The 15225-nt window shown below is 37.7% G+C and overlaps 1 protein-coding gene across 1 annotated transcript in view; it reads right to left on the bottom strand.

Annotated features, from left to right (window-relative positions):
• The window catches only part of WDR49 (WD repeat domain 49), a 185578-nt gene that overhangs the window by 149298 nt on the left and 21055 nt on the right, over nucleotides 1–15225 (bottom strand). The window contains exon 2 of the mRNA XM_055569164.1: nucleotides 2760–3200. Coding sequence (XP_055425139.1) covers nucleotides 2760–3200 — 441 coding nt within the window. The remainder of the gene's footprint in view (nucleotides 1–2759; nucleotides 3201–15225) is intronic.

Here is a 15225-nt window from a genome sequence, read left to right as displayed (position 1 = left end):
ATAAACGTTAACGCTGTGTAAGAACAAAGGAAAGGCTAAGATTTAATGATCAGTCCTGGAAAGCAGAAACAGTGCAACATAGTCATTACCCAATACCAACACAAACATTACATGATAATACAGAATGTTACAAGGGCTTCCCAGGTGGTGCTAGTGGTAAAGAACCCAGGCAATGCAGGAGATGTAAGAGATGTGGGTTCAATCCCTGGGTTGGGAAGATTCCCTGGAGGAGGTCACAGCAACTCACACCAGTATTCTTGCCTGGAGAATCCCAGGGACAGAGGAGCCTGGCAGGCTACAGTCCATAGGATTGCAAAAAAGTAGGACATGACTGAAGCAACTTAGTACAGACGCATGCACAGAATGCTACACACACATACCAAAAAAAAGGATAAACTAGAAACATTTTTAATCCACGCCAGCTAAACATTAACATCAGATCCTTAGCAAGAAAGAACTGGATATGATGTCAACTGCCACTAGGGACACAGCAAAGATTCTGAAGCACAGGTTCTGAAATCAAGCCACCTTAGTTTACAAATCTTGCAACGCTGATTGCATCCTGTGTGACATGGGGCACGTATCACAACCTTTCCTTGCCCAGTCTCTCTTTCTTAAAGTGGAAATAAATCCCCTCGAAAGTGATTATTCATCAGAAGGACTGAAGCTGAAGCTCCAACACTTTGGCCACCTGATGCCAAGAGTACTCATTGGAAAAGACCCTGATGCTGGGAAAGACTGAGGACAAGAGAGAAGGGGGTGACAGAGAATGAGATGATTGGACGGCATCATGGAATCAATGAAAATTCATTTGAACAAACTCCAGGAGATAGTGAAGAACAGGGAAACCTGACAAGCTGCAGTCCATGGGGTCACAGAGTCGGAAACCACTTTGTGACTGAACAACAAGGTGATCTGGAGATGATTAACAGAGCAAGGCATGTGTACATAGAAAGCTAATGTTCATGATGATTATTTTTTGATGATTCTTGGCAGTAGAACATACTATTCCCCACTTGAAAGAATCTGGCTCTTGGAGCCATTCAAATGGCTGGTCCTGGGTCTGCTCTAATAAATATACAAGATGATCCTGGAACGTCTAGTCTAACCAGGAAATGAGGAAGCTTTGAAAGACAGATAGGGTTATATCAGAAAAGACTCCAGCTAACTTGTATTAGTTCCATTGTCCAAAGATGGTATAATTTAGGGGACAGGATAATAACTCAGTGGATTGAGATATATCAAGTTTGTTTAAATCCATGAGTTTATAATGATATTGATAACAATAATGATATATCACTCATTTTTCATCTCATTAGAAAACTAGCTAATTATTTTGAATACTGGTAAATAAAAGGAAAGACCTGGGCATTTATTCTGCCTTTGTTAACAATTTGTATTACACAGTAGCTAATGACAGGGAGTTTCTTTATTTTATAGAGGTATTCCAGCTTATAAAGAAAAAGGAAATGATGAAATTAGAATATCACCATCTTGCAACTCCTGATAAATTGATGTATCTAAGAATAATCCATAATATATGTTAACATCCCAAGAAGAGAAGGAACCAGGCATTCTGTGCCCTGTGACTGAAGAACACCTCTTCTAAAATATACAAACGATCAAGGCCTTCGACTTGAGGACCAATTTACTGGAAACACGGAGAGCAAGTGGCCATGTTAAACAACCCCATGCAAACAGTCTGAGAAATTCAGACTGTGAGAAACTCCAAAGGACAAACACCTAGCTTCTTGAACAATAGCAATAGCAACAACAACAAAATACAAAATAGAAATGAGATGGAGGAAAATGTGTGAATCAAAAAAGGCATATCAACCATTCATAATGTTTGGAACTTATTCATATCTTGAGTCAAACATACGATCAAAACAAATGACAAACTATTAAAAAATCTTAAGACAATGAAATATGTTCATGACTGGATATTTCATTATATTAAGGAGTTATTGTTATTGGTATAAAATGTGATATGGTATTATGGTTGTGCTAAAGAGACATTTTTCAGAAATACTGAAGTATTTACAGATTAAATGATTGGAATTTTGGATTTCAGTATAAAGGGGAGATGTAGAAGAAACAGGAGGGCTGTGAATTGGAAATGGCTAAGGATGAATACTGGCTCTTAATGGGATTATCTCTGCTTGTGTGTGCACTTTAATTTTTTCATAGTAAAATTTACCATCTGTTTAATGTAATATAATAAGAGTATGGGTTCTTTAAGCTGCATTATTCCCTCAGAAACTGACTTTCCTTTCAGTATGTTATCTTCCTTATAGGTATGGTTACATGAGGGTATCTGGACTGAATGGGCCCTACCCATCAAAATTAAGAAACTGACTAATCCAGCAGTCAAAATCAGATCAGCGGTTTCCTGAAATTTTCTGATCTGTGCCTTGCACTTATACAGCCTCTCAACTCTGCATGTATACTTTCCAACTGCTAAAACCTACAGGGGTATAAAGGTCTCATCAGCTAGTAATGTACACTGGCCTCCTGTGGGACAGAGCCAAGAACCTGAGTCGCCACCGGTTTTGTCATTTAAAGGCACACAACAAAAGTTTGGGAAATGGAAATATTCACTTAGCTTGACTTGTGTTCCCTCCAGGTCAGATTAAAGGTATGGAAGAATAATGCAGTTCTCTATCACTGCTAGTGTTACACTTGCTATTTATCAGGAGTCCTGTCCCATCATTTCCCCCCTTTAACAAGCAATACATTTATGTATACAGCCTCGGTACCTTGTTTACATTTTCCAGAGAAACCATACTTGTCACCCACAGGTGCTTTAGCTTGGTGGCATCTGAAGTGATGGGAAGTGTTTCTTGCAGCTTTAAATTCTCTCCCCAGATTCCTACTGAACCTTCCTTACTGATGGTCAGATAACGACTTGAACTTTTTAAGAAAATTACTCTTTGGATGGTATCCTTGTGTTTCACTGGGAGAAATTCAAGGTCTCTCCACTGGGGAACCACAGTTGCCTTTGCTTGTTCATCTTTCTCATAAAGTGTTAACAGCAGAAATGAAGTCAGCTTGTCCCAATTAATGAAGCCCTCTTGGGTCACATCCACTTTATCAAAGAGCTCTCCATATTCTTCCTTTGTACCGCAACCAACAATCTCTGTCATCCTCTGCACAAACTCTTCTCTGGACATACAAATGGTTTGACTGGGCTCTGAGGGCTAGAAACAAGAACAAAAATTAGACATCAGTGAAAGAGACCATTGTGCTACCCTCAAAGGTGAATCTCATCAGCAATTCTTCCAAGATGCAAAAAATACCTTCTACCTTACAATGGTATTATACTGAAGTGAATTTGGGCTGCGGAGCAAATAATTGACAGATCTGCAAGTTGACATCCTCAATCACAGATGTCCTTGCAATTGACAGAGGGAAGCAGGAAAGCCAGAGATTTGAGATTTGATATGATGGTGGATGCAGAGGTCAGAGTGACACAGAACTGTGAACCAAGCATGCAGGTGACCTCTAAAAGCTGGGCAAGGCAAGGAAACAGAGGGTCTCCAGAAGGAAAACCATCTTGACCATACCTTTATATTAGCTCTGGAAAACCCATTTTGGAATTCTGAGCTGTAGAACTGTAAAATAATATAGTTATGAGTTTTATGCTACTAAGTTTGTGGTAATTTGTTATAGCATCAATAGGAAATGAATATAGTGGTTTAGAGAAAATAGATGAATACCTGAGGAGAGTTTAGCATTGCCAGTAAAATGGTATCACGGTAACACTTTAATCCAAGAGCAAGAAGTCACCTCTATGAACACACAATTACAAAACCAGTGAAACCTTATAAGTTGATTTTGGTTATTCATGATAGTTATGTACTATAATGGTTATGTTCTACAAACACAAAATTAGCAGATATTGAATGATGGCTTTTATGGAAAGACACGGTTAGGTTTCTGTGAGCCTCTGGTCACAATATTTTCATCAACTGGTCAAATCATAATTTTGTTTTATGTCTGTTTCCATTGAAAGACATTTTAATACATATTGTTAATTCATTAACATTGAATTCATGGCCCACAGCACTATAACTTATGACTGAACGGAGCTCATCTAACACATGTATTTTCTCCAAAAGGCACAGCATAGCCTTCTTGCACTTAGACAGAACTTTATACTACACTTGGGGAGCCATTTTAAAAAGTGAAAATCATCAAGAAAAACAGCTCAAAATGCAAAAACTTTACACTAAGTGGAGCACAAATAGAATACCTGTTTATAGTGCAAGAACTGGAATAAGAAGGCAAAGTGTGTACGTAAAATAGATAGCTAATGGGAAGTTGCTGTATAATACGGGGAGCTCAACCTGGTTCTCTATGACAACCTAGACGGGTGGGATGGGGTAGGAGATGGGAGGGAAGATCAAGAGGGAGGAGACATATGTATAACTATGGCTGATTCATGTAGATGTATGGAGGAAACCAACACAACATTGTAAAGCAATTACTCTTCAATTAAAGTAAATAAATTAAAAAATAAAAAAAGGCAGAGTGTCATCAAGTTTGATCTCAGCATGAAATAGACACACTGGAAGACCAACTTTTTGACATTCTGTACATGGCTGTGAAAGCAGAGTTCCAAAGAATAGCAAGGAGAGATAATAAAGCCTTCCTCAATGGTCAGTGCAAAGAAATAGAAGAAAAAAATAGAGTTGGAAAGACTAGAGATCTCTTCAAGAAAATTAAGAGATACCAAAGGAACATTTCATGCAAAGATGGACTCAATAAAGGAGAGAAATGGTATGGACCTAACAGAAGCAGAAGATATTAAGAAGAGGTGGCAAGAATACACAGAAGAACTATACAAAAATATCTTCACGACCTAGATAATCACAATGGTGTGATCACTGACCTAGAGCCAGACATCGTGGAATGTGAACTCAAGTGGGCCTTAGGAAACATCACTACAAACAAAGCTAGTGGAGGTTATGGAATTCCAGTTGAGCAATTTCAAATCCTAAAAGATGATGCTGTGAAAGTGCTGCACTCAATATGCCAGCAAATTTGGAAAACTCAGCAGTGGCCACAGGACTGGAAAAGGTCAGTTTTCATTCCAGTCCCAAAGAAAGGCAATGCCAAAGAATGCTCAAATTACTGCATAATTTCACTCATCTCACATGCTAGCAAAGTAATGCTCAAAATTCTCCAAGCCAGGCTTCAACAGTACGTGAACCGTGAACTTCCAGTTGTTCAAGTTGGTTTTAGAAAAGGCAGAGGAACCAGAGATCAAATTGCCAATATCTGCTGGACCACTGAAAGAGCAAGAGAGTTCCAGAAAAACATCTACTTCTGCTTTATTGACTATGCCAAAGCCTTTGACTGTGTGGATCACAATAAACTGGAAAATTCTTAAAGAGATGGGAATATCAGACCACCTGACCTGCTCCTGAGAAATCTGTATGCAGGGCAAGAAGCAACAGTTAGAACTAGACATGGAATAACAGATTGGTTCCAAATAGGGAAAGGAGTACATCAAGGGTGTATATTGTCACCCTGCTTATTTAACTTATATGCAGAGTACATCATGAGAAACACTGGGATGGAAGAAGCAAAAACTGGAATCAAGATTGCTGGGAGAAATATCAATCACCTCAGATATGCAGATGACACCACCCTTATGGCAGAAAGTGAAGAAGAACTAAAGAGCCTCTTGATTAAAGTGAAAGAGGAAAGTGAAAAAGTTGGCTTAAAGCTCAACATTCAGAAAAACTAAGATCATGGCATCTGGTCCCATCACTTCATGGCAAATAGATGGGGGAACAGTGGAAATAGTGTGAGATTTTATTTTTCTGGGCTCCAAAATCACTGAAGATGGTAACTGCAGCCATGAAATTAAAAGACGCTTACTCCTTGGAAGGAGAGTTATGACCAACCTAGATAGCATATTCAAAAGCAGAGACATTACTTTGCCAACAAAGGTCTGTCTGGTCAATGCTATGCTTTTTCCAGTAGTCACGTATGGATCTAAGAGTTGGACTCTAAAGAGAGCTGAGCACTGAAGAATTGATGCTTTGGAACTGTGGTGTTGGAGAAGACTCTTGAGAGTCCCTTGGACTGCAAGGAGATCCAACCAGTCCATCCTAAAGGATATCAGTCCTGGGTGTTCATTGGAAAGACTGATGTTGAAGCTGAAACTCCAATATTTTGGCCACCTGATGTGAAGAGCTGACTTATTTGAAAAGACCCTGATTCTCGGAAAGATTGAAGGCAGGAGGAGAAGGGGACGACAGAGGATGAGATGGTTGGGTGGCATCACTGACTCAATGGACATGAGTTTGCATAGACTCCAGGAGTTGGTGATGGACAGGGAGGCCTGGTGTGCTGTGGTCCATGGGGTCACAAAGAGTTGGATATGACTGAGTGACTGAACTGACTGACTGACTGACTGACTGACATGTCTGTGAATGATCATGAAGGTGACTTGAGGTTTGATTTTGGGGACCCAAATAAATTTTAGCAAGTAGGCAAATTCTCAAATACAAAATCTGACACTGATGAGAACCATCTGTATTCCAAATAACTATGTAGTTTAATACTGATAGGCTGTTTAGTTTGGTGAGCTTCACAGTCAGAGAATCTGTTTTCCTACTGTCTCAGAGCCAAAGAGTCAGATTTGACAGTAATCTCTGGGAGGCAGCATGTTGTAGAGGAGGTCAAACAATTGTAGGTTTAATCCTGGTTTCACCAGATATGTGGGAACTACTAGAAAGTTACTTCATTGTTGAGGCTTAATTTTCTCATCTGTAAAGTAGATATGCCAGTAGATACAGCAAAGTAGATATAGCAAGATGCCAGTCTCAGGAAAATGATTATGAATGTTAAATGGCACATCAATAGATGAAGAAAAAACATTTGGCAAAATTCAACACCAATTTATAATTACAAAAAAAACTCTCAGTAAACTAACAATAGAAAGAAAATTCCTCACCTTGAAAGAGAGTATCTACCACAAACATACAGCTTAACCAAAAACATCATATTTAACAGTGAGAACCTTGTGGCATTTCAACTAATATCAGGTACAAGGCAAGGATGTCTTCCCACCATGGCTTTTCAACATCATATTGGAAGCTCTAGTTAATGCAATAAGACAAGAAAAGCAAGTAAAAGTATAAAGATTGGAAAGAAAGGTAAACTGTCTTTGTTTATAGAAGATATGATTATGTATGTAAAATACCTGAAAGAACCAATTGAAAAACCCTTGGAACCATCATAATAAGTGATTACAGCAAGACTGTAGGATACAAGATTAACATTCAAAAGCCTATTGCTTTCCTGTACACCAGTAATGAACAAGAAGAATTTGAAACTAAAACCACAATACCATTTTACATTAGCATCCTCAAAAATGAAATACATGTAAATCTAACAAAATGTGTGTAAGATCTATATGAGGAAAACTACAAAACTCCTATCAGCACAATCAAGGAACAAATAATTGGAGAAATATTCCATGTTAATAGATAGGAAAACTCACTTTTGCTAAGACCTCAATTCTTCCCAAGACAACCTATAGCTTTCATGCAATTCCAATAAAAATCTCAATAAGTCATTTTATTAATACTGACAAACTGACTCCAAGTCAACATGGAGAGGCTAAATGCTGAGACAACATAATACTGAAGGATAAGAACAAAGTTAGAGGACGGACTCTACCCAACTTCAAGACTTATTAAAGAATGACAGTAACCCAGACATTTGTGATATTGGCATAAGAATATAAACTAGATCAATGAAACAGAGTAGAGAGCTCAAAAATAGACCCATGTAAACATGGGGTCACTAAGAGTTGGACACGACTGAGTGACTTCACTTTCACTTTTCACTTTCATGCATTGAAGAAGGAAATGGCAACCCACTCCAGTGTTCTTGCCTGGAGAAGCCCAGGGATGGGGGAGCCTGGTGGGCTGCCACCTATGGGGTCACACAGAGTCGGACATGACTGAAGCAACTTAGCAGCAGCAGCAGCAAATATGGTCAACTGATCTTTGATAAAGAACCAAAAGCAATACATTTGAGAAAAGATAACATCTTCAACAGTGCTGGAGTAATTGGACATTCATATAGCAAAAAAGTGAACTAGACACAGACCTTATTCCCTTCACAAACATTAACTCAAAATGGATCACAGACCTAAATGGAAAATGCAAATTTGAACTACTCAGAAGTCCATCATTCTTGTCTTTGTTAAATTATTTTTAATCTAAAAGTTCAAAGAGGTGGAAATTTTTCAGTGACCCAGATATTAACAATGTGGAAAGAAATTTCATCCTAAAAATACTCCATTTGAGCCAAACTGCAAACTGTTTCTGAAAGCTAAGTAGATGTAGACCCTTTGAGCTATTACATAATGACATCAATCCATGCCTCAAATGTATGTTGTTATTAATCCATTTATTAATGTTATTAATCCATTTAACAAAAAAATACTTTAAAGCTGAATCAAAATATTCTCTTCCTGTGAGTTTGTAATTTATTTTTATTTCTACAATCAATAAACTGTTTTGACTGACAAATACCATGGCAATTTCTCTTTTACATTCTAGAATATGGACTTGCAAATAGAACATAAATAAGGACAAAAATAAATTTTCTTCCCCAAAGTAATATATACAATCAACTTCATAATTTTATGTACATTGATAGTGCCAATATGGAAGATTTAAGAAATACTTCCAATTTATGAAATTGACAGATATGTGCAATTGTACCATATCCTTGACAATTCTATTACTGATTGTTCACTCACTAGCTTTATTTGCTTTAGTCTGAAACTAAAACCATGGTTTTGCCATACATTTGGTTATAATTTAGGAAGCTGTTTATTAAGAAATCCTAACTTGTTCAAGAAGCATTATGCCTTGATCAGTGTGAGATTTGTGCTTATTAATTCTATCCTATGCCAGTTTTAATAAATTCAATGTACAATTAAATATATGAACTTTGATTCAAGCTCAGAATCATAAATGCATTAACTTTTACTGAACAATTAATTCTCATTTTATCAGTGGCCTCCACTTATGCTCTAAGATTAGAATTCATTCACTCATTCCATTGTATTATTTGTATCACAAGTTGTAGTAGGGAGATTGTGTGGTTGCATAATAGGAGCTTGAAGATTCAGCTTGCACCTCTAAGTAGAGCTAATAACTAATGCTTAGAGCTGTTATCTGGAGAAGGCAATGGCACCCCACTCCAGTACTCTTGCCTGGAAAATCCCATGGACAGAGGAGCTTGGTAGGCTGCAGTCCATGGGGTCGCTAAGAGTCAGACGCTTACTGAGCGACTTCACTTTCACTTTTCACTTTCATGCATTGGAGAAGGAAATGGCAAACCACTCTAGTGTTCTTGCCTGGAGAATTCCAGGGACGGGGGAGCCTGGTGGGCTGCCATCTATGGGGTCGCAGAGTTGGACACAATTGAAGCGACAGCAGGAGCAGCCCTGATAACAGAGCTGTTATCAGGATTAGTTGATAATTTAATGTATGTATACCACATGGGGTCATTTAATGTGAGTTCAACACATTTCTTTTTTTTAATATAAATTTATTTATTTTAATTGGAGGTTATTACTTTACAATATTGTATTGGTTTTACCATACATCAACATGAACCCGCCACGGGTATACACGTGTTCCCCATCCTTTGTATGTCATTATTTATTTACTATTGAAAGTCAAAAAGTGAAAGTGTTATTGGTGTTTGATTCTTTGTGACCCCATGGACTGTAGCCTGCCAGGCTCCTCTGTCCATGGGATTTCCCAGGCAAGAGTACTGTAGTGGGTAGCCATTCTTTTCTCTAGGGTATCTTCCCAACTCAGGGATCGAACCCAGGTCTCCTGTATTACAGGCAGATTCTTTACCGTCTAAGCACCAAGGGAGCCCTTATTTATTATTGATTGACTGCTAAAGAGTTTAAAGAAAAAAGGAACTATAAATTGGGACTTTTGGGTGATCCAGTCATTAAGATTTCACCTTCTAATGCAGGTGGTATGGCTTTGATCCCTGACCTGGGAGCTAAGATCCCACATGCCTTGCAGCCAAAAAAACCAAAACATAAAACAGAAGCAATATTGTGACAAGTTCAATAAAGACTTTAAAAATAGTCCACATCAAAAATCTTAAAAAAGAAAAAGAGCTATAAATTGAGTCATCATGCCAGCAATGACTATTCCCTGAGAATTTAGCTAAACTCATTTGTTGATTATGTGTGTGTGTGTGTGTAAGGCTTGGGAGGTATGCATAATTACTAATTTTAGTAAATTGATCTTATCTATCAGGGGTGGTTAATTACTAGCTAGATGGTCTTAAAAATGATCTTAGTGGGTCTGAAGAATATGTCCACTCACAGCGTTACCTGAAGCTCTCTGTTTCTATGACCACTGTGGTCACAGGAGCAGATGCTAGTTTTTGCCTTAATATGAAACAGCAAATGCACACTGTTTCAGCTCCTGTTCCTCAGAAGCACAAATATAAAACTGTCCTCAGTGAGTCCACTGAAAGTGAAGTTTACCTCTTCTCAGAAACCAAGAGTATTTCACATATATAACACTGACTTTTCATGACCGTGATTGCAGCCTCTATCTTGTCTTGAGCTATTTATAGTGTCACTCTATGAATTTCAGGTGAGCCTGCTGTTCCTATCTTCTTGGCAATAGATAATTTCATGGAAAGAAGGAAGAAAATCCTTTATTTTAAAAATGAGTTTGCACATACCATGATTTAGTTGTTACAAACTCTCAATCTGTATTAGGTTCAGCGCTAAGAGGCAAAATAATTTATCTTTGAGTCATCTTTGGATATATTTTTATATGTTTATATGTAGGTATGCATATATATATTAACATTTATATACATATAGATATGTATTTAAATTGGACTTCCCTGGTAGCTCAGCAGTAAAGAACCCGCCTACTATGCAGGAGTCACAGGAGACATGAGTTCAATTCCTGGATGGGGAAGATCCCTTGGAGGAGGGCACAGCAACCCTCTCCAGTATTTTTGCCTGGAGAATCCCATGGACAGAGGAGCCTAGCGGGCCACAGTCCATAGGGTCACAAAGAGTCAGACACAACTGAAGCAACTTAGCATGGCTTGGCATGTACTTAAATTAGTCCTAATTTAGTTAACATCTGAGTTTTATGCCTGAATTTACAACATATTTGTGTGACTATAGGTTAGTCATAATCTTCCCAGGGTTTTTATAAGGCTTCAGTAAAATAATATGTATATAAGGCCATCTTTTGGAGAAGGCAATGGCACCCCACTCCAGTACTCTTGCCTGGAAAATCCCATGGATGGAGGAGCCTGGAAGGCTGCAGTCCATGGGATCGCTGAGGGTCAGACACGACTGAGCGACTTCACTTTCACTTTTCACTTTCATGCATTGGAGAAGGAAATGGCAACCCACTCCAGTGTTCTTGCCTGGAGAATCCAGGGATGGGGGAGCCTGGTGGGCTGCCGTCTATGGGGTCGCACAGAGTCGGACACGACTGAAGCGACTTAGCAGCAGCAGCAGCAAGGCCATCTTTAAACTGGAGAAGCAAATGGCAACCCACTCCAGTATTCTTGACTGGAGAATCCCATGAACAGAGGAGCCTGGTGAGTTACAGTCCATGGGATCACAAAGAGTTGGACATGACTCAGTAATTAACACTTTTTGCATTAAATGATTTTATTCAAGCAATGTTTATTATTGTTGAAGACATCCACATCAAGTTAAATTCACAAGCATATAGTTAGTATAGCTAGCAAAATATTAAGAATTTAGGAAATTAGATTTCATTATAAAACAGAGTACAAAATAATTCTCTTTTCAATTAAAAATGTAATTAGTATGGCTTTAACAAAACTGTCTTCCCATAGACAGCTTGTTCTAACTTGAATGTAGGATTTCCAAATAAAACCTACCACATAGTGTTTAAAGTACACCCTTTCACTCCTGTTAGTCATGACCATGTCGATCTTTTTGAGTAAAAATCAGAACCCCTGCATCTATTAGAACTCCTCTTCTAATAAAAGCAAAGAGTGAATGATCATTAAAAAACATATTCTTATTCAGCCCTCGCTAAGGTAATGTCAATAAATTTATTTTGCTATGTCTATGTAATGACTAAGAAAATAACCAGAGAAGGCCTCCAACTGTTCCTGCAAGGAAGCTAATATACTCAGAATGTCTGATTGATTATCTCAGCAAGCACAACTTTAGACCTTTAAAAGTCTTCCTGTCTTCCTGAATCCCTTTCAAAGAATATTCTAAAAATCATTTTCTTTTGCCTGGAAAGCATCTTCTACAGCTACAGTCAGTCCTTGTGAGCTTTAAAATTAAAAAAAAAAAAATTAAAAAGCATGAACTCTATAAAATTCTCTTCAGCGTTTCAGCTTTGTCAAGATTTGGATTTCACTGTAACTTATATAAAAACTGAGCACTAAACCTAAGTTCAAACTTCTGAAAATACAGCTTTTTAAAATACTTGACAGCCCTTTCTTTTCATCAAGAAGAGATCATGTACTTTCAATTAGAACATATGAGTGTGCCAACCCATTTTTAAAATTATTTACTTTTTGCATGAAATAATTCATGTTTACTATAGAAAAGACAAAATATAGACAAGCCAAAATTTAAAATCCTCCATAATGCCATCAGCCTACTAGACTTTTTTCCTAGGCAGAAATAGAAATACTTATGCATTATTTACGAAATGGTGTCATGATTTATTAATGTATACCTTGTGTGCTTTTTCCATTTTATATCATACCTTCTAGCTACACCTTGTGTAATATATATTTGTCTTTAACATCATTTTAATGGCCACACAATCTTCTGTGGAGAAGAAATACAATTATACTCCCCATTATTAAAAACTTCAATTGTTCCAGTGCTTTCCCATTCCAAGTAAACAACCCTGCAACAAGCATTCCTGCAGATACATCCTTGCTTAGTTATCAAATTATTTCCTGAGGGAAATTCCTTAGAAGTGCTGCATCAAAGACTTTGCACATTCTTAAAGCTTTTGGTATATTTTGCCAAATCGTCCTGCAAAAGACCAAAAAAATTTATATTTTCATTAACAAAGTATGATATTGCTTACAAGCAAGACCCTCACCAAGCTGGGGTATTCTTATTCTTTTTTAAGAGCCACTGATTAGTTTCTAAAAAATAGTTCTAGTAAGCCTGAGCGTTGACATACTTGCTGGCAACACAGAGCGAAATATTCCCAAACCAGACACTTAATTCTTTGACAATACACCAACTCTTAGAAATGCTGTTTATGTTTGTTTTTTCTTTAACTTTTTCCTATAGCAATATTTTATAATGAGTAAAAGAAAGATAATTTTTCTTCTTTTTTCCTATTCTGTAAACAGGGACTTGCCTAAGACAAAAATACAAGTTCTGCTTTAAAACTATGGAGAGAGCACAGTTTTAAAACTATGGACAGAGCACAATCCAATCTGGTCAGAAATCTGGAGTATTTTTCAAAACTGAGAGTGGGTTAATATGTCACACTCATTGCCCTTACCCATTGTTAAGCATTTTCCTTCGATTCTGAAAATTAATATCAAATGGTGAGTTTTAAGTCACTTAGAGAAATATTTCCATCCATCTACCATTGACCTATTTATTAACATATATTGAACATGTAGCCCATACAAGGCAGCATGAGGTAGATTTATTTATTCATTCATTGAACAAGTATTTGTAAAATGTCTGATCCATGCCAAACCAGCTCTGAATAAGACAGCAGAGGTCTCTGCTCTTCGAATCCTTATACTGCAGTGAGGATCCCAAACATATTGATCACACTGAATGACATGTGGTTCTGGGTTACCCAAAGTAATAACATCACAAGAATCACAGTAATTAATGCTTTTCCTAATTTCAAACTGAATTTAAGATTTAAACATGTCAAAGACATTCCATGAACTGAAATCTTTCATGGACCAGAAATCTTTCTTTCCTCTGAAAAAAAAAATTGTTTGTCTTAAAATGATTAGAATGCTGCAGTGCTTCTTTTTCTCTACATTAAAAAAAAAATAGTATATTTATGGCTGATTCACGTTTTTGTATGGCAGAAGCCAACACACTATTGTAAAACAATTATCCAATTTAAAATAAATTTTAAAAAATAGTTTCTAGTAGGATCTCAGAATCTTGTTTTCCCCAGAACTGCTAGTTTTATCAATCACTTCACCAAAATTATTATTTTTTTCTGTCAAATTTGTGGCATGAGTTTTGGGTAAGGTTCAATGACAGCTGAATGAGGACATACTATCCCAATGCATCCTTCTCCCCATCTCTCTAATTAAATTTAAAATTAGCATGCTGCTTCCTCACACTTCATTCCATTGCACTTGCCTCGATTTCCCGTGGTTACAAAGTGCATTGGTTATGAATATGTATTAGAGTTTGCTGTCAAACATTGTGAACATCTTCTGGAGCAGAAGATTAGATATGTTATTTCAAAACAGATGCATCATTTTCTATCATCCCCTGCAATTTTCATCTACCAGTGAACATTCATAAGAGACTGAACAACAGAACAGAAGAGACTAGTCTGCCAGCCAAAGTTCATACTGCTCTTTTTTCTTGCTTCGATGGAATTTAGTTGGTTATAATTTTCATTTACATTATGATATCAATGATTCAAGAATTCAGAAATCTGAATGGAGTTAAATTTTTGTGACTAACAAAGACACAAACCTTGAAACCCCTGTACTGAATTGAAGGTTTAGAATTAAGCTCTCCCATAACCGCCCCGACCCCCAACCAGAGAAGGCGATGGCACCCCACTCCAGTACTCTTGCCTGGAAAATCCATGGATGGAGGAGCCTGGTGGGCTGCGGTCCATGGGGTCGCTAAGAGTAGGACACGACTGAGTGACTTCACTTTTGCTTTTTACTTTCATGCATTGGAGAAGGAAATGGCAACCCACTCCAGTATTCTTGCCTGGAGAATCCCAGGGATGGGGGAGCCTGGTGGGCTGCCGTCTATGGGGTCGCACAGTCAGACATGACTGAAGCGACTTAGCAGCAGCAGCAGCATACACCACCCCCCCCCAAAAAAATGGGCTTCCCTTGTGGCTCAGCAAATAGCCTCATGAAATTTTAATAAAAGCTATTTACTGAGAACCCTGAAGCTTCCCTGGTGGCTCAGATGGTAAAGAAACTGCCTGCGGGAGACCT

The sequence above is a fragment of the Bubalus kerabau genome, chromosome 2 (genome assembly GCF_029407905.1).
Source record: "Bubalus kerabau isolate K-KA32 ecotype Philippines breed swamp buffalo chromosome 2, PCC_UOA_SB_1v2, whole genome shotgun sequence".
In the NCBI taxonomy this organism is placed as follows: domain Eukaryota; kingdom Metazoa; phylum Chordata; class Mammalia; order Artiodactyla; family Bovidae; genus Bubalus; species Bubalus kerabau.
Note: the sequence above shows the minus strand (reverse complement) of the source record. Positions and strands in the feature narration are given on the sequence as shown.